Raw genomic sequence first — 18,419 nt, forward strand, 5'->3', positions numbered from 1 at the left:
AAAGGCAGCTTGGAGGCTCTATTCTGTAGCAGCCTAAAGGTGCTTCTAGACTGTTGCTATTTTGGGAGTGGGATATGATCACATGCTGGCAAATTCAGGTTGCAGAATTGCGGTTGACCTTGCACAACAAGCTTGCTCCCCCCCGAAAAGATTGAGGGTATTTGTGATAGGGAAAATGCACCAGAACATTTGTGGGATTGCCCTTCCATGTCTAAACTCCCCACTGCGTTCAACTCACAAGTCCTGCCAGTGGAAACCCACAGAAGGGTATCTGCCAGCTCAACGAGGCATTCCCCCCTCTCCCCCCCCCCCCCAAATTGGCTTGGGAAGGTCAGGGGAACCCACAGAACAGCCTGCGGGGCAGGAGGGGGGGGATCATTCCATCCGGCAACCAGAAAAGCTTGCGCTGGCAAAACATTTGCCATAGTGCTGAGCTGAATTTCTACCAATGTGTTTTCAATGCATGGCGTGTGACACTGTTCACCCAGTGAGCAACTGTGTACACCGCTTTTGGAAATGTAAATAGGAAGTTGGTGATGGGGGGCGGATCTGGACCCTGGGGAAAGAGGGCTTTAAACCTCTGCCCACTCTGTGTAGTCCTGATCCAGATCAGCTTCCCCTGTGACCGGAAGGAAGGGCTGGTGGTACAGGTAGGAATTTTTGTCCCGCCTCCCAAAATAACACAGGAATCTTAGCAACCCACTCCAGTTCACCAGATCATCTATGCTCTGCGGCAGGTTAGGGTACCTACACTCCTCTAGATGCTGATGGACTCAAAGTCCCATCATCCCTGATCCACAGTGGTTGAGGACTGATGGGAGTTGTAGTCCAGCAACATCTGGAAAGCCATGAGATTTCCTATCCCCCGTCTTACAGGTTCAAGCCAAACCCTTCAGCAACTGGAGCTGGCGCTTAGCAATTCAAGGTGGGGGGAGAGGAGAAGAACATAACATCCCCCATACTTACTGTCCCAGAGTTAACGTATTTTTTCTTCTTGCATTTCTTCCTAGGATTTGAAACCTGGGGTTGAAACAGAAGAACAAGGAAAGGTGACTCTGTTGCCAACTCTCCCGCCACCATTTTGTCTCCCAACAACCGTCACCAAAGTTGTATCCTTTGCAACCATTATACTTCATATTTGTGGCCATTATCATAACCTCAACTGAGCAGCTACACAGATTGTGGAATTTTAAGGATCAATCAAACAGTCCGGAAAGCCAAATCCAATCCCTTATACAAAGTAAAAAGTTATCCATCTTTTATCAACCATCTTGGACACTATACAGTGGTATCTCAGGTTAAGAACTTAATTTGTTCTGGAGGTCTGTTCTTAACCTGAAACTGATCTTAACCTGAGGTACCACTTCGTCTAATGGGGCCTCCCGCCACCGCCGCGCGATTTCTGTTCTCATCCTGAAGCAAAGTTCTTCACCCGAGGTACTATTTCTGGGTTAGCGGAGTCTGTAACCTGAAGCGTCTGTAACCTGAAGCGTCTGTAACCTGAGGTACCACTGTAATCACCAGGTGAGGTCTTGCGGATGGTCCTGCCACTGGGGGCTGCCTGGTTGATGATTAACTGCGACAGGGCCTTTTTAGTGGTGGCTCCCCGGTTGTGGAATGCCCTCCCTAGTGAGGTGTGCCTGTCTCCATCATTATTAACTTGCATGAAGAACTTGAAAGTATTCCTGTTCCCCCCATAAACATTGGATAGAATGGTGTTTATAAGTGCAGTTTCTGACAGAATGTTTTTAACTGAAACGGCTTTTAGATATTTTTAACTGCAAATTTCTTTTAGCGTGTTTTAGCGGTTTCAGAATATTGCTGCTCCATTTTTATTTTTAAACGGTGCATTTGCTTGCCACCCTGGGATCTGTGGGGAGGAAGGGCGCCACCTCCAAGGGTGAACTGCTGCATTAGCGTTATAAATTCAATAAACAGCAGCAATAAGAAGTAATTTCAGACTAGCAATCACCAACTGACATTCTGTAGTCTTGCCCCTGGTTTCATTTCTGTCTAACTCATGAGTAGGCCTGGGGACTGGATCCGGCCCAATCGCCTTCTAAATCTGGCCCGCGGACGTGTTTTTACATGAATAGAATGTGTCCTTTTATTTAAAATGCATCTCTGGGTTATTTGTGGGGCCTGCCTGGTGTTTTTACATGAGTAGAATGTGTGCTTTTATTTTATTTCATTTATTTATTTTATCAAAGATTTTCTTGATTGACAAAAGTGTGTGCAATGTCTCTCTCTCATATTTTCCCCCCCCCATGTAACATTTTTACAAATCAGTTCCATTTGTTGAGACATTAGGAAGAAAAGGGGGAAAGAGGTGGAGGGGGGGAAAGATGGGTGGGTGTGAGATCGGGTGGCGATGTTTCTATTTTACTTACTATATCTAGGGTTTGGTGTCAGTGTTGCTTGTGCAGGTTCTTTGCTGTTCACTTGTGTTCCTTTGGTGGTGAGAGAGGTTGGGGTTGGCCTAGGATGTGGTTATTCATTTGTGGTTGGCTGTGGTGGTCTTTGTTTTCATGTGTGAATGGGGTGGGTGGGTGTTTTGGGTCAGCTTTTCTTTAAAATGTATCTCTGGGTTATTTGTGGGGCATAGGAATTCGTTCTTTTTTTTTTCTTCCCAAAATATAGTCCGGCCCCCCATAAGGTCTGAGGGACAGTGGACTGCCCTGGCCCCCTGCTGCAAAAGTTTGTTGACCCCTGGTCTAACCTGTTCCGGCTTGTGCAAGCACATTGCTTGCTTGCACGCTCTTCAATGCTGCTGAGCCGCCACTTTTCAGTTGGAAAAAGAGCGGTCTAACACAACACAGTATAGCGATACATTATCCAGCAATATCTAGAAGGCTGCCGGTTCAATACCTGGTACCTTCAGGTGGGGATGGGAAGATCCCCTGCCTCAAACCCTGGAGAGCCACTGCCAATCAATGTAGACAATTCTGAGCGCTGTGGGCCAAGGGCCTCAGTCACAGAATCATAAAGTTGGAAGGGACCCCAAGAGTCATTTAGTCCAACCCCCTGTAATGCAGGAATAAGTAAATACAGTGGTACCTTGGTTCTCAAATACCTTGGTATTCAAACAACCTGGAACCCAAACACTGCAAACCCGGAAGTAAGTGTTCTGGATTAAGAATGTTTTCTGGAAGCCGAACGTGCTCCGTTTTGAGTGCTATGCTTCCGTTTTGAATGCCACACTTCCCTTTTGAGTGTTACGCTGAGGTCTGTGTTTTTGCTATTTCTTTTGTGTTTTTGCAGCTTTTTCGTTTTGTTTTTGTGACTTGTGGAAGCCATTTCAGCTACTGATTGATTGTGTGACTGCAGCACATTGTTTATTGCTTTCATTTTATGGATCAACGGTCTCGTCAGATAGCAAAATTCATGTTAAATGGCTGTTTTAGGGGTTGTTTTGAAAAGTCTGGAACGGATTAATCCATTTTGCCTTACTTTCTATGGGAAAGAGCGCCTTAGTTTTGGAACACTTTGGTTTTGGAACGGACCCCTGGAATGGTTTAAGTTTGAGAACAAAGGTACAGTGGACGCTCGGGTTGCGAACGTGATCCGTGTGGAAGGCACATTTGCAACCCACAGTATTCGCAACCCGCAGCGCCGCGCCTGCGCATGCGCGGGTTGCGATTCAGCGCTTCTGCGCATGCACAAAGTGTGATTTAGCACTTCTGTGCATGCGTGACCACGGAAACCGATAAGTAACCCATTCCGGTACTTCCGGGTTTCGGTGCGTCCATAACCCGAAAAACCGTAACCTGAAGCGTCTGTAACCAGAGGTATGACTGTACCATTGTATAAGGCGGCCTTCTACGTTCTTAATAACTGCTCATCTAAGTTGGCTGTGAGTCCTGGAAGACCTGCTCCTGGCTTACGGGCCTTTTTCCACCTGACCTGGGAGCGCAGGGTCCTGATTGACTCCAGCTACAAAAGCTGAACCTGCTGAAGAGGACAGAGTCTCTCTTGGTTACCTTTTGGTGCAGACCTAGCTCATATAGCATGAGCGTCCACAGCCCCCACCATGAACCACCACTGACAGGATTTGCAGCTACAGCAGCAGATATGTTCTTTGCTTATGAGAATATTTTATTCTTTTGCTAGTTACGCTGTTTTATATTTGATTTCACTTAGTGATGCTTTATTTTGGAAATGTTTAAGATAATTCTTTTGTTAACTTTGCTCTGCTAAACGTGCGTTCTGCAGTAGTGTTTTTTTTTAAAAAAAGTTTAGGATAATATTTTAGTTTCCTGTTAATTATGTTTGGATGAATGTTAATTGTATTTAAATGTATACTTTGTATTCGGCTTTCTTCAGTAAGGTTTTATTTTTATTCTGGATTGTTTTATTTGCTGTTTTAATGTAGGTTGTGAACTGCTTTGAGATTTTCTCCCCTTAAAAATATAAAGTAGTATGGAAATGAAATGAAATGAAATGAAAAGAAGAGGAAGAAGAAGAGGAGGAGGAGGAAGATCTGTCCCCATGATCAATATTTTTCAATAATTTCTATTCAAAAATTCGTCCTGTCTAGCAACAGGAAACTTTATAAGAAGCAGGACAGATGATGGATGTTGCAACGGCTTCTTTGAGGGGTGAAGAGAGGGGATGATGAGGCCCAAAGGAAGGATATCAGTTCCAAACTAGATATCTGGGATAGAAGCAACTGGGGTATGGCCCGAAGTTTGCTTGTAGTTTCACTTAAGTCAGGCATAGGCAACCTCAGCCCTCCAGATGTTTTGGGACTAAAATTCCCATCATCCCTGACTACTGGTCCTGTTAGCTAGGGATCATGGGAGTTGTTGTCCCAAAACACCTGGAGGGCTGAGGTTGCCTATGCCTGACTTAAGGGAAAGCAAACATGTTTTTCCGGGTTGCCGGAGAGGTTCTGAACGTCACATCTCTTTGGGGATCTTGTATGTAAAGCGATCTATAACTCAAAATCAAATCAAACCTTTATTGCTTATCCAAGAGCTATTGCCAAATCTAAGAATAACAACAACAACATCACTCAAAATATAATGAAAACAGAGTAAGAAGAGTGCAGTGTCTGTTGCAGCATCTGATCCCATGTGGTATCCTGTACCTTTTGCAAGGAGAATAACTACACAACTTTTGCTGTAACTCTCACTACCAAAAAAATAAATAAAACAAAAAAGGATCCTGCTCATTTACAATTCGACCCAACACTTTAGCAACAGAGTCGGCAGTCTCCTTCCTGCCTGACATCCTTCATCCACCTTCATTATTCTAAATCATGCTGGCAATCAATCAGAGGGGATTTGGCTCATTCCTTTTTAATAGACAAAGCCACTACTAGAAATCAAAAGTGATCCTGTGGGTCTGGTTTGCCAGCAAAAGAAAAAGAGAGAGAGATGAGACCAGCACGTCCTCTCAGATCCAGTCACTTTTCTGCCGCAACCGTTTTTTGCTTTAAATTCCTGTCTAGGGCAATTATCCAAATTGCAGCGCAATACTGATTGTAATGTTTTTCCTTCTGGGGGGCCGGCCGGCAGCTTCCTTGAGCATCCCAACCCTCTTCTGTTTGTGTGGCAAAATACACCGTGTGACCCCAGACTAGGGCTAGGAATACAGGCAGACGCCCCACTCAGCTACCAGTTTAAGAATGCTACATGAGGCAGGATGATTGGGCTAAATCTGGCGAGAGTCAGGGGCGGGCCTTGTGGAGTTCATGAAGGGTCTCCTCCATGCCCCCTGTGCCCATACTTTTTGTTATGTTGTGGGTGAACATATCAGACAACACAGCGATTCTTCAAACAGCTCTTGTTTATTCACAGGCCAGAACAGAACTGAACTGAAGGCTTCAGTCAGCCTGCTTATATAGAGCTCCAGTACAACGTAACTGTAACAATTTTCTAAAACTATCCAATCACTGAACGTCACTTTCGATCCCTTATTTGCATAACTATCTACAGTATCCCCCTGCTGGCCCAGGGTGAGAACTTCAGTACATAACACTTTTTGTCTCAGTAACGGAGTGGGTACCACAAATATATCCGTTGGCCATTTCAGATCGCCACAAGCGGAGAGCTGCCGCCCTGCAAATAGTTTATATGCGGAAATAGTTCCAGATGCTGGGGCCCTGATTCAAGGAAAGACGCACTCCAGCCTGGCTCCCCCACTAGTCACTTCTTGGCTGCTGCCTTACAGACCCTGCGACCATCTAGTTCAGGGCTCGGCAAGGTTTATCTTGCCTGGGCCAGAACGGTCCCACAGAGATCCCTCTGTGGGCAGGATTGTGCGCGTGCATGAGTGCGCGGGCCTGTGATTTCCAGTATCTGCACGTGCGCAGACGCGATTTCCGATGCCGCGGAAGCAAGTCCCCGCGCTGCAACATGCTGGTTTAGCGCAGCACGTGAGCCGGCAGCTCGGTTTGGGACGGCTCGTCAAATGACCTCCGCGGGCTGCTTCCGGCCCATTGGCCTTAGGTTGCTGACCCCTGATCTACAGCAGTTCAGTGTTGAGAACCAGCATGGTGCAGTGGTTAGAGTGCTGGACTAAGACCTGGGAGAGCAGGGTTCGAATCCCTGCTCAGCCACAACGCTCCCTGTGAGCTTGAGCCAGCTACCGTTTCTCATCCTAACCTACCTCACAGCGTTGTTGCGAGGATAAAATGAGAAAGGGAACCGTGTAGACCCCCTTGAGCTCCTTATAGAGGAAGGGTGGGATAGGAAATAAATAAACAGAGCACACTGACGGTCAGTTGCTCTCCAGGGAAGTCATAGAATCATAGAATCATAGAGTTGGAAGAGACCACAAGGGCCATCGAGTCCAACCCCCTGCCAAGCAGGAAACACCATCAGAGCACTCCTGACATATGGTTGTCAAGCCTCTGCTTAAAGACCTCCAAAGAAGGAGACTCCACCACACTCCTTGGCAGCAAATTCCACTGTCGAACAGCTCTTACTGTCAGGAAATTCTTCCTAATGTTTAGGTGGAATCTTCTTTCTTGTAGTTTGGATCCATTGCTCCGTGTCCGCTTCTCTGGAGCAGCAGAAAACAACCTTTCTCCCTCCTCTATGTGACATCCTTTTATATATTTGAACGTGGCTATCATATCACCCCTTAACCTCCTCTTCTCCAGGCTAAACATGCCCAGCTCCCTTAGCCGTTCCTCATAAGGCATCGTTTCCAGGCCTTTGACCATTTTGGTTGCCCTCCTCTGGACACGTTCCAGTTTGTCAGTGTCTTTCTCAGCCATTGTCTGGAGATGCCAGAATTGAACCCGGGACCTTTCGCATTCAAAACTGATGCTCTGCCAGCTGAGCTCTGGCTTTCCCCCAACCTGGTGCCCTCCAGATGTTTTGGACTACAGTTCCCATCATCCCTGACCATCCTGGCTGGGGCTGATGGGAGATGGAGCCCAACAAAATTGGGAGAGTGCCAGGGATTGGGATGGGCAAGCGGCATTTTGGGGTGGGGAGCAGCAGCTGTGGGGGAAATTCTTTTCCTTCACACATCCATATACAATCAGACTTTGGATCCCTAACACCTTGGTACTCAGATGTTTTGGCTTCTGAATGCTGCAAACCTGGAAGTGAGTGTTTGCAAATGTTCTTTGGAACCTGGATGTCCAGTGGGACTTCCGCAGCTTCCGATTGGCTGCAGGAGCTTCCTGCAGCCAATCAGAAGCCGCACTTTGGTTTCCGAACATTCTGGAAGTCGAACGGAGTTCCGGAACGGATTCCATTCGACTTTCAAGGTACGACTGTATATTATTGAACACAATGGTAACTTTTTTAGCATATACCGTGTGCCGTGGCTGCATGCTAAATATATTATCTAAAGCAACTCTGAGCATGAGCAGAGTCGGCCTGCCAAGGCATCCCAAAGAAATCTTGTTTGGTATCTGTTGTGTACTGAGGTTTTCACCCTGGGCCAGCAGGGGGATACTGTAGATAGCTTTCACTCAGGTCCACATATGCAAATAAGGGATTGAAAGTGACGTTCAGTGATTGGATAGTTACAGAAAGTAGTTACTGTTGCATTGTAGTGGAGCTCTATATAAGCAGGCTGGCTGAACCCTTCAGTTCAGTTCTGTTCTGGCCTGTGAATAATCAAGAGCTGTTTGAAGAATTGCTGTGTCGTCTGATATGTTCACCCACAACTTAACACTGGCGACGAGGATGGGATCGAACACACAACTTAACAGTATCCCACCTCCCGGATCCAACTGCGCCAGCCCCTAATGCTCCCCCTATTTCTCATAACGCCGCAAGCTGAAGTTTGCTGTGAGCAGATTCGGGATGATTATTTATTCCCTCTGACAGATCAGAGATGCTGGATTTTATTAAACTGCAGGCGCAAACTGTGCAACATCACCCAAAGTGGTAATAATACTTATTGAGACGGCATCATCTAGGGTGGGTAGGTACATGGTTTGTTCTCAATACAAAACAGTTAGGGCGGGGGAGGAATAATGGGACTTGAGATATTGGAAACCATTAAGCAGTGGCTGGGGAGTAATGACTGGGTTGCCAACTGGCCAGAAAAGAAAAGAAACATCTAAGAGCTCAGTGGTAAAGCACCTGCTTTGTACGCAGAACATCCCAGGTTTGATTCCCGGCATGGCTGGGAGTGTCTGCACCTTTAACCCTGGAGAGCTGCTGCCAGTCAGTGTAGACAATATTGAGCTAGATTGATGGACCAATGGTCTGACTCAATACAAGTCAGCTTCCAAATGCAGTCCAGTCTGCTCCTAAGAATGTGCTTTATACCGGGTCAGACTATTTGTCAACCTAGCCCAATACTGTCTACTTGGATGGCAGCAGCTCTCCAGGGTTCTTTCCTATTGCCTGCTGTAGTTGTCAAGGATTAAACCTGGCGCCTTATGCATGAAAAGTACCATATTTTTCGCTCCATAGGGCGCACCAGACCATAGGACACACCTAGTTTTTAGGGGGGGAAATAAAGAAAAAAATATTTCTCCAGGCTTTAGCGAAAGCCTGCATTCGCTCCATAGGACGCACACACATTTCCCCTTCATTTTTGGAGGTGGAAAAGTGCGTCCTATAGAGTGAAAAATACGGTATGTGCTCTGACTCTCAGCTGCGGCCCCTCTTCTGCCTTCAACTGATCAGTCTGATCAGCAGAAATTAAGTGCTGAAGCTTATTGCAGCATGGAAAGAGCCAAAGCCATGGGTACGAAAACTAAGGCCCGGGGGCCGGATCCGGCCCAATCGCCTTCTAAATCGAGCCCGCGGACGGTCCGGGAATCAGCGCATTTTTAACATGAGTAGAATGTGTCCTTTTATTTAAAATGCATCTCTGGGTTATTTGTGGGGCACAGGAATTCGTTCATTTCCCCCCTCCAAAATATAGTCCGGCCCCCCACAAGGTCTAGGGGACAGTGGACCGACCCCCTGCTGAAAAAGTTTGCTGATCCCTGGCCAAAGCTTATCACCTATTACCGGTAATTGTTGTGGATCAAATCACCATTAAAAGGACAGTGACGGGCCAGTTCAAAAGCTGGCAACTAATGCTGCGCACCACCTATTCCTTTAAAACACATTCAGAGTATGTTTCCCCCCTTCTGGGCCCTGTAGTTTACTCCTCACAGAGTTACAATTCCCAGCAATCCTTAGCAAACTACAGTGCCCAGAATTCTTTGAGGGAAAGAGTGTGTTTTAAAGGTATAGTGTGTACACAGTCTGAAAAAGTCCACAGTCCACAGTGGAAACCGAATCCAGACCATGACCTTCATTCTTTTGAGCTTTCCCCCCATACCGATGAGGACTAGAAACATGAAGTTTTTTGCAAAATAACAACAACACCACCATTCACAGCTCTTACAAGTCTGGTACATTCACAGGATTCCACTCTAGAAACACAATCTGTTGATTCAAGTTACAACTCTAGCTATGCAAAAAAAAAACAACCCACAAAAACTAGCGTTGCTCAGTGTTAAGTATTTAAGTTGAAAGAAGCTTACCTCATAGACGGTGAACTGGTTCTGGGCCCGAGAGAGCTCTCTGTAGCTTGTGGCAAACTCCCCGATAAAATCATGGCTGTTGGGCCAAAGAGGAAGAAGCAGTTCAGCCAATTGGTTCCAGCGCAGTCTTACACTTGTGTCAGAGCTCAGCTATTTAAGCATACCTGCTTAAAGGCACCCCCGTGTTAAAACAGCTGCGCCGGCTGTCAATTCAAGCATCCCATTCGAGGTGTTCAGGTTAGTGTGCAAAGCCCAAAATGACTCAGGCACCAAACACCTGGAAGTCTGTCTTCTCTCCTACAGACCCTCTTGGGTGCCAAGATGGGCAGAGGGAGTCCTATTGGTAGTTCCTCCACTTTCAGAAGCTTGAGGTGAGGCAATCTTGGAGAGGGCATTCGCTGTAGTAGCCCCTAAGTGGTGGAGCTTCCATCCCACAGATGCTATATCCTGGCATCTTTATTATACAGCTTCTCCTGTGATTGCTGAATATGCATCTCTTTGCCCTGGCTTTTGACCCATGAGGTGCGTATTTTGGGGAGCCACCTAAAAACTGCAACTGAAAGTTGTTTTAAATTGTTTCTATATTGTGTTTCGGGACGCGGGTGGCGCTGTGGGTTAAACCACAGAGCCTAGGATTTGCTGATCAGAAGGTCGGTGGTTCGAATCCCCGCGACGGGGTGAGCGCCTGTTGTTCGGTCTCAGCTCCTGCCCACCTAGCAGTTTGAAAGCACGCCAGTGCAAGTAGATGAATAGGTACCACTCCGATGGGAAGGTAAACGGCGTTTCCATGCGCTGCTCTGGTTCGCCAGAAGCAGCTTAGTCATGCTGGCCACATGACCCGGAAGCTGTACGCCGGCTCCCTCAGCCAATAAAGCGAGATGAGCGCCGCAACCCCAGTGTTGGTCACGGGGTCCCTTTACCTTTATATTGTGTTTCAATGTTGAGTTTAAATGCTGAAATGTGCCCTTGGACCTTAGGCTGAAGGATGGGTAGTAGTAGTAGTAATAATAATAATAATAATAATAATAACAATTCCAGAACACCAAGCATCGAGCTCCTACTCCCCAAGACAATCTCAGCTACGTCACCCATTCCAGTTCTCACCAGATCTTCTTTGCTCTTCTAGAAGAATGGTATATCTATGAGCCTTGAATCTCAGGGTTGTGGGTTCGAGCCCCGTGTTGGGCAACAAGATTCCTGCATTGCAGGGGGTTGGATTAGATGACCCGTGTGGTCCCTTTCCAGCGCTATGATTCTGTGAAAGGCTGCTAGACTTCAGTTGCCATCTCAGGCCCAGACAAAATGGCCATGTTGGCTGGGGTTGATGAAGTCTGGTAGTTTAGCAGCAGCAGCAGCAGGCCACTGGTTCTGCAGCCCTGCTTCATAGATCTACATATACACCAGAACAACTTTGGCCAACTTAATGCCCTCCAGGTTGCAGCAGATTGAGATGGTAAAATGTACCAGTCCAGAAAGCAGGCGGGGAAGGAGATAACTGTTTCTGAGTGCTCTCCTGCATTCAGAAACAGAAACCTGCAAGCAGGGAATTAATCACAGCAGGGAGTGTGCTGAGCTAAAACCTCTCTCTCTCCTCTCTCTCTCTCTCCCCACAAACTGCAGGTTCCTTTCAGGGGAGCATTAGAAATGGTATCTCCCACCTGCAGCCAGAAGTGGTACAGTTCACTCTGCCACCTTTCTCATGCATGGATCTTGGCCCTATTCAGAAAGAAAACAGAGGCTGTGATATATATATTTTTTGTAAAGAACTGCACAAAACGGGAGCGCTGAAAGCACTTTCAGGTCGAATGTTTTTGAAAGGGGCTTGGAAGCCGGGAAGGGGAAGAGCAGAATTATTTCTGCAAACAGGAGCAGAGAGGATGCTCTCAGGGACCCCTAACGCAGAGGCAGATCCCTCTGTTGCTTTAGGGCAACTGTGCTTTTCTGGCCCTAGTGCCCTGAAGTGCTCTGTTCCTTTATTCTATTCGCACAGTGCTTTCCTCACTAGCTTGTAAACCTTTTAGGCCTATGTGCCTATTTGCTAATAATGTCGTATTTGCTACATTAGATGTCCTGGGATGGTTCTCCCTTAGCCCTGGCCAAGTCTTCCTTGCTACTTCCAGCCTGAGTTCAACAGAGAACAACTCGATTACTTTGAAAATGGTGTTGTTTGGGATTTTTCTTCTCCTGCTTCTTTATTTTCATTATTAAAGTCAGAGTTCATCAACCTGGACTGTGACTCTCTTAACCCCACAACCAGCATGTGGGGCTGATGAGAATTATAGCCCTGAACATCTGGAGGGCACTGGGTTGGCAGAGACTAATTCAAGCCTAAATAGCTGCAGTCCTATACACACGTAACTCAGGAGTAAACCCTGCGACTTCAACGTGATATATTTCCAGGCAAATGATTCTTCAACATCAACTTTGTTGGGCTGGTCATGTTGTTTGGATGCCTGATTACCGTCTTCCAAACAACGACTCCGAACTTAAAAATAGAAAGTGTAATGCTGGTGGTCAACAAAAGAAGTTTAAAGACTCAAGGCAAATCTAAAAAAAACCCAGTATAAACACTGACAACTGGGAAACACTTGTCTGCGAGTGCTCCAATTGGAGAACAGCCTTTACCAAATGTGTCATGGACTTTGAAAATGCTCGAACTCAGGACGAAAGAGGAAAGGCACGCTTGGCAAACCCTCACCATGATCAACTCCCGCCTGGAAACCTGTGTCCCCACTGTGGAAGGATGTGTGGATCCAGAATTGGCCTCCACAGTCACTTACGGACTCACTGTTCAGACCGTGTTACTCACTGTTAAGACAATCTTACTCGACTACGAGTGATCGCCAAAGAAGAAGAAAGAAAATATTTCCAAGTAAACGTGCACAGGACTGCACTACAAAATCACACATGTGTGTGATTTATATATCCTGTTTTGAGTGACTGATCCTCAAAGTGACCCATAGGTTGGTTCTCCCACAGAACCAGAGAATGTTCTAAAGACTTGCAGACCCCACCACCTCCTCACCTGCCATCCCGGTCCCAGTCAAAGACGTCAATCTTCACCGTCCTGGAATGCAAGTGACAAACCAAGGCTGAAATAAATATTTCGGTTCTGAGAAGGTCCCCGACTAGCGGGGCTTGTGTGTGCGAAACACTTTCCCACAACCTCTGATCTGTTTGGGTGCTCTGTGAGGGCCTTTGTCAGAAATACTCAACCCTTGGGGCTAGAACTGATGGCATACACAGGAACACAGACTGCTGCCTTAACCCAGCAATACTGCATGTAGCTTAGTACTGTCTACAGGAGTGGACAGAATCTCTCTTTAGAATTACAGGCCGAGGTCTCTGCCATCCCTATGTGGAGATTCTGAAGTGTGGCTTTTTCTCCTGTTTGTCAAGATACCTGATAATGGTTGCTGATTGCAGGGCCATTCCTTTGAAAAGGTAAAAATACCCTAGTTTCTGAAACCATTGTCACAGACCTGCCCACCCCCCTCCTATTCATACACAAAATATGCTCTTTCAACAGGATTTGAAAGATTTGTAAGTGAAAAGAAAGGTTGGGAAAGGGGTTCCCCCCCCCCGCCCCCTCAAGGCACATCCATCTACCTCAGGGGAAATATTTGGGGTCACTAAGACAGCCAAGATGGCTTCAGGATTGTTCTGTGTGCTAAAACAAAGTGCCTTATTGTTTCCAGGGAATACAGTGGTACTTCGGTCATCGAACATAATCTGTTCCAGAAGACCATTTGACTTCCGAAACATTCGACAGCCGAGGCGCAAAGGTTAGTCGGCAAAGTCAATTGAATTTTTTTTAAAAAAAATACAGCGGAAGTCATTCGACTTCCGAAAAGTGTTCGAAAAAGGAAGCAATTACTTCCGGGTTTTTGGTGTTAGAAAAAACAGAAATGTTCGGCTTCCAAGACGCTGGAAAACCGAGGTACCACTGTACTTTTGAAGGAAGATTTTTTGTAGTGCGGCCCGCAGTGTGTGTGAGAACCTTACAATTATCAGAACAGTATATAAACTCTGACCTGTCATAGTCCCCATTGCACAGCGCCCGCACAGGGATGGAAAATGGCTGCCACACGGGATTCAGGTTGTTCTTCACGACCTCCGTCTTGTGGCAGATGGTGAACCTGGAACCAGGAAAAGGGTCATGGCAATGGGCACAGGAGAACAGGAAGCGCTGCTGTGTGTGTTTGTGGGCATGGCGGCAGAAACGAAAAGGCAATATAGGCATGGCGGGAAATATGGATGGTTAAGGGTTATGACTTGGGCAGGCCGTACGATACGTTAGGGATTCATCTCATGGGCACGAGGGTCCCTTTTAGCTACATCTAAGCAGAAACCATAAACCTCAGCACATCGTGTTTAGCTGCAGATCTCAATATTTTCCTTTTTACTACACACGGATTAAAAAGCATGTGTTTTGGTGATAGCCTGAGCGTCTGCCCACATCTTGCTCCTAAAGCATCCGGCTTCCCCCAGAGAATCCTGGGAACTGTAGTTTGCTAAGGGTGCTGAGAGTTGTGAGGAGACCCCCATTTCCCTTCACAGAGCCACAATTCTCAGAGTTCACTGGGAAGAGGGACTGGCTCTTGAACAACTTGGAGAACTGTAGCTCTGTGAGGACTATGGGGGGGGGGTGTCTCCTGACAATTCTCAGCACCCTTAACAAACTACAGTTCCCAGGATTCATTGGGGCGAGGGGAAGCCCTGTTTGAAGTGGTATGATGCTGCTTTAAATACGTAGTGCACATGGAGCCACAATGTCAAATGGAATATGAGTAAAGCGCAGAAACTGATGTTTTAGTTTGCTGCATTGCAGGGGGGTTGGACTGGATGACCTTTGGGGTTCCTTCCAGCACTACAATTCTACATGTGTTGTGTTCAGAGTCCTGGGAAATAAGAACCTGGACTCAGTCTACTCTTATTAGGCAGGAGGTACCGTATATTTTAGAGATCCTTCCTTGCTTAACAGCTACACGCAGGCTAGACCTTCTTCCTTCCAGAACTCCCCTCTCCCTCTGCCTACTGCAAGCCCGGAGCATTCTGGAATTCATGTTCTGGATCAAGGAATGGCTCTGCCACAAACATTACAGTTAAGGCGGGTGTCAGGTATTTCTTGCGTACGTGCCATCCTCGTTGCTGCGGTAGAAAACAAGGAAGGGGTCGGATTTGCCAAAGAAATCCTTCTTGTCCAGCTTGTTCGCACACAGCTGCATGGTGATAATGTCCTGGAAGGGAAAAGCTGGATCAGATTGAGGTGGGGACATCCTCAAGACTAATATATGCATAGCCCATGGGACTGGCAGAGCGTAAGGCAGGAGGACAACAGCAGGTGGCGCCAGAGCCCATGAGAGGCACAGCCGCAGCCAATCGTAGGCAGGGCTAATGAATTATCATTTTGTCTCCGCTGTCCTCTTCCTTACAAGGGCAACACTGAGACCAAGGCGGAGGAAGTTTCCTGGGGTTTCCAGGGAACTGACTTTGGCAATCCCACCAGCCATTGAACCTAATGTGTTTTGACCATAGAGGTGGTGACCACTCTGCATGGGGGGCGGGTTTGTTCGTGGTCCCTGTGTATGTTGGCGCAAGGCACATAATAATTTTTTATTGAATTTATATACCGCCCTATACCCAGAGGTCTCAGGGCGGTCGGTTCACAGAACAAAATCAAAATATAAAACCACAAGATATATTGTCAACATAAAAGCAACAACCCAATAACCCCTCCTCAAAAAACCCCCCAGATTTTAAAAGGGGCATTGTTGTTGTTTAGTCGTTTAGTCGTGTCCAACTCTTCATGACCCCATGGACCAGAGCACGCCAGGCACAAAAGGGGCATAGGAGGTGCCATTTTAAAAGGGCATAAGCCCCCCCCCGTTCTGCCCTCTTTGTGCCCTCCTCCGGGTCCCAAAGGACCCATGTGTCAGTAGTCACGCATCTGTTGGATGTGTGCAAAACAGTCGCTGCCTGTTTCGGCTTTAGGTGTGATCCCTGGAAGGTAACCCCTGTGTAAGTTGTGGGCTTACTGTAGCGTGAGGACAGAGCCAACAGCACAAGCGTAGTGCAAGGGGTGCGGTGTTTGTAGAGTGAACAGTTTGTGGGTAGAAGAAACCGATATGGCAGGGGGGAAAAGCAGAAAGAAAGCTTTATAGCCTGAAATCAAGGAGGCGTCAGGTGATGTACCTTAAGCGTACTGAAGTGGCGGTCAGCATATAAGAAGGGGCTAAGGCAGGGGTCAGCAAACTTTTTAAGCAGGGGGCCAGTCCACTGTCCCTCCGACCTTGTGGGGGGCTGGACTATATTTTGAAAAAAATATATGAACGAATTCCTATGCCCCACAAATAACCCAGAGATGTGTTTTAAATAAAAGAACACAGTCTACTCATGTAAAAACACCAGGCAGGCCCCACAAATAACCCAGAGATGCATTTTAAATAAAAGGATATATTCTACTCATGTAAAAACATGCTGATTCCCGGGCCGCGGGAGTCTGTGGGCCGGATTTAGAAGGCGATTGGGCCGGATCCGGCCCCTGGGCCTTAGTTTTCCTACCCATGGGCTAAGGGCAAGAGGGAGGGAAATGGTGGATGGATACAACTAATCTGAGGCAGGTCAGTCATCAGAGGCCTGCAAAATCCTGGACTCCAGTTTCCTTTTTGGACAGTTGTTGCCCCAAGATGTTGTTGCCTTACTTCATCCCACTCTGTGGCCCTGAGCCCAGAGAACCACTCAGTCACCAGTTGTTGGCGAAATCGCCGGTTGGGGATAACAATAAGGTTATATCCACACAGAGGGTTTATTTTGGGTTGTGCTCAGGCCTTCCCCTCAACTGCCACTTCACTGGTCATCTATGCCCAGTGAAGGAAGCATCCTTTTAAACAGAGACAGGGAACCTGTGGCTCTCCAGATGTTGCTGGAGCCAGCCGACATAGCCAGTGATTAGGGATGATGGGAGTTGTAGTCCACAACATCTGGAGGGCACTGAATTGGCTCGCCCTGACCGAAATGTAGCAGGCGTTCAAAAATCTATCTAAATGCATCACTGCCATATTTGTGCGATCCTATACATTTCTGAAGCAAGCCCTGCTGCGTTCAATGAGTGCAGATGCATGCCATACATTTAAACCGCATTCAACATACATTTAAAGCACGTGACTTTCCCCTCAAAGAATTCTGGGAACTGTAGTTTGCCACAGGTGCTAGGAAGGGTGGCTTGGTGAGGCAGAAACTACGGTTCCCAGCAACGTTGGGAGGCAACTCACCCGACAATTGCTGAGCTCCTCAGCAAACAGCACAATTGTACCACACTTCTTTCCCGGAACCCCCCTAAAAGGAAAGAAAGAGACACACACAGGTTTAGTTTGAAAGTACTCTACATCCCATGGCTGCACACAGAAAGGCCTCATTCGTGCTGGCTTTGCTGACACTTGTGTGGTGACGTTACTGGAGTAACTGGGCAGGACTCAGGGGAGAAAGTTCAAATATTACTCTGAACCACCAAATGAAGGCCTTGTCAGCCAAGAATTTGGCTACCTCTTTTTGGCGCTGCAAGAAGGATGGGGAACCGGCAGCCCTCCCAGATTTTGGACTACAACTCCCATTGTCCTTGACCAATGGCTATGCTGGCTGGGGCTGATGGAAGTTGGAGCCTGGTCCTGTCTAGAGGGCCCCAGGTTCCTCATCCCTGAAATACCCCTGAAAAGCAGCAACAAAGTGAAAGCGAGCTCTTTTTGGCCCAGCCTTTTACCTTGCTGCTAATTCCCGTATTTTAATCCCTCTGTAATCACCTTAACTAAAAGGAGTAACAGGCTCTTAACAAGGTGCTAAGATGTAACTAATCCTCATAAAGTGACTTTCTGTGTGTGTGGCTGGCAAAACACAAGATAAAGAACTCCTCCGCACTCAGTGCCAGAGAATTCCCAGAATGCATTGCTTCAGAACAACAAGGAGCCCACCATGGGTGTTTCTGAACATTCAAGTCAAAGTTCCCCTGAACTAGAAAACAAAAGCGGTACAGGGAGATTAGATTGACAAAGAACCCCCCAGGACCTACCTGAAATCTGCCATTTGGGAAGCATGATATGGAAAGTCACTTATATTACCACCACCCCACATCCCTAGTTGTTTGAGTCTGACTTCCATCCTCCTTGACCACTGACCATCTAGCTGGACCTGCTGGGAGTAGGAGTCCCAAAAAATCTGGAGGGCCGTAGCTTCCCCCATCCCTGGCATGAGCCTTATTAGCGGGATCAAGACCCCTTGCTTGGAGGAGACATAGAGGGAGATGGGAGCAACGCAGAGGCTGGGTAGCGTGGCAGTGACAAGTCTGTTTCCCCCTTTGCAACATGGCAAATTGACTTTAATCGGTGTGGCAGCGGCCAATCCATTCTGACTTTGTGTATTTGGGAGACAGGCAGTGGTGAGAAGGACGCCCTGTCAAAAATAATTAGTG

General features: G+C 47.1%; 1 protein-coding gene across 5 annotated transcripts in view; it reads right to left on the minus strand.

The window, feature by feature from the left end:
- CPNE9 (copine family member 9) overlaps positions 1–18,083 on the minus strand; it is a 29,473-nt gene extending 11,390 nt beyond the window's left edge. Inside the window, exons 1-7 of one of the 5 annotated variants that reach the window (XM_080992906.1) lie at positions 17,755–18,083; positions 17,230–17,293; positions 15,092–15,195; positions 13,990–14,094; positions 12,981–13,022; positions 9,956–10,031; positions 967–1,020 (exon numbers count right to left, since the gene is read on the minus strand). In XM_080992906.1, coding sequence (XP_080849032.1) covers positions 967–1,020; positions 9,956–10,031; positions 12,981–13,022; positions 13,990–14,094; positions 15,092–15,183 — 369 coding nt within the window. In that variant the 5' untranslated portion in view covers positions 15,184–15,195; positions 17,230–17,293; positions 17,755–18,083. Of the gene's footprint in view, positions 1–966; positions 1,021–9,955; positions 10,032–12,980; positions 13,023–13,989; positions 14,095–15,091; positions 15,196–16,659; positions 16,814–16,860; positions 16,913–17,229; positions 17,392–17,754 lie in introns of those variants that run through there. The other 4 variants (XM_080992904.1, XM_080992905.1, XM_080992908.1 and 1 more) reach the window with 4 other exon arrangements.
- Positions 18,084–18,419: the final 336 nt, after the last annotated feature.

This window comes from Podarcis pityusensis (assembly GCF_964106645.2).
Source record: "Podarcis pityusensis genome assembly, chromosome: 2".
Lineage (NCBI taxonomy): Eukaryota > Metazoa > Chordata > Lepidosauria > Squamata > Lacertidae > Podarcis > Podarcis pityusensis.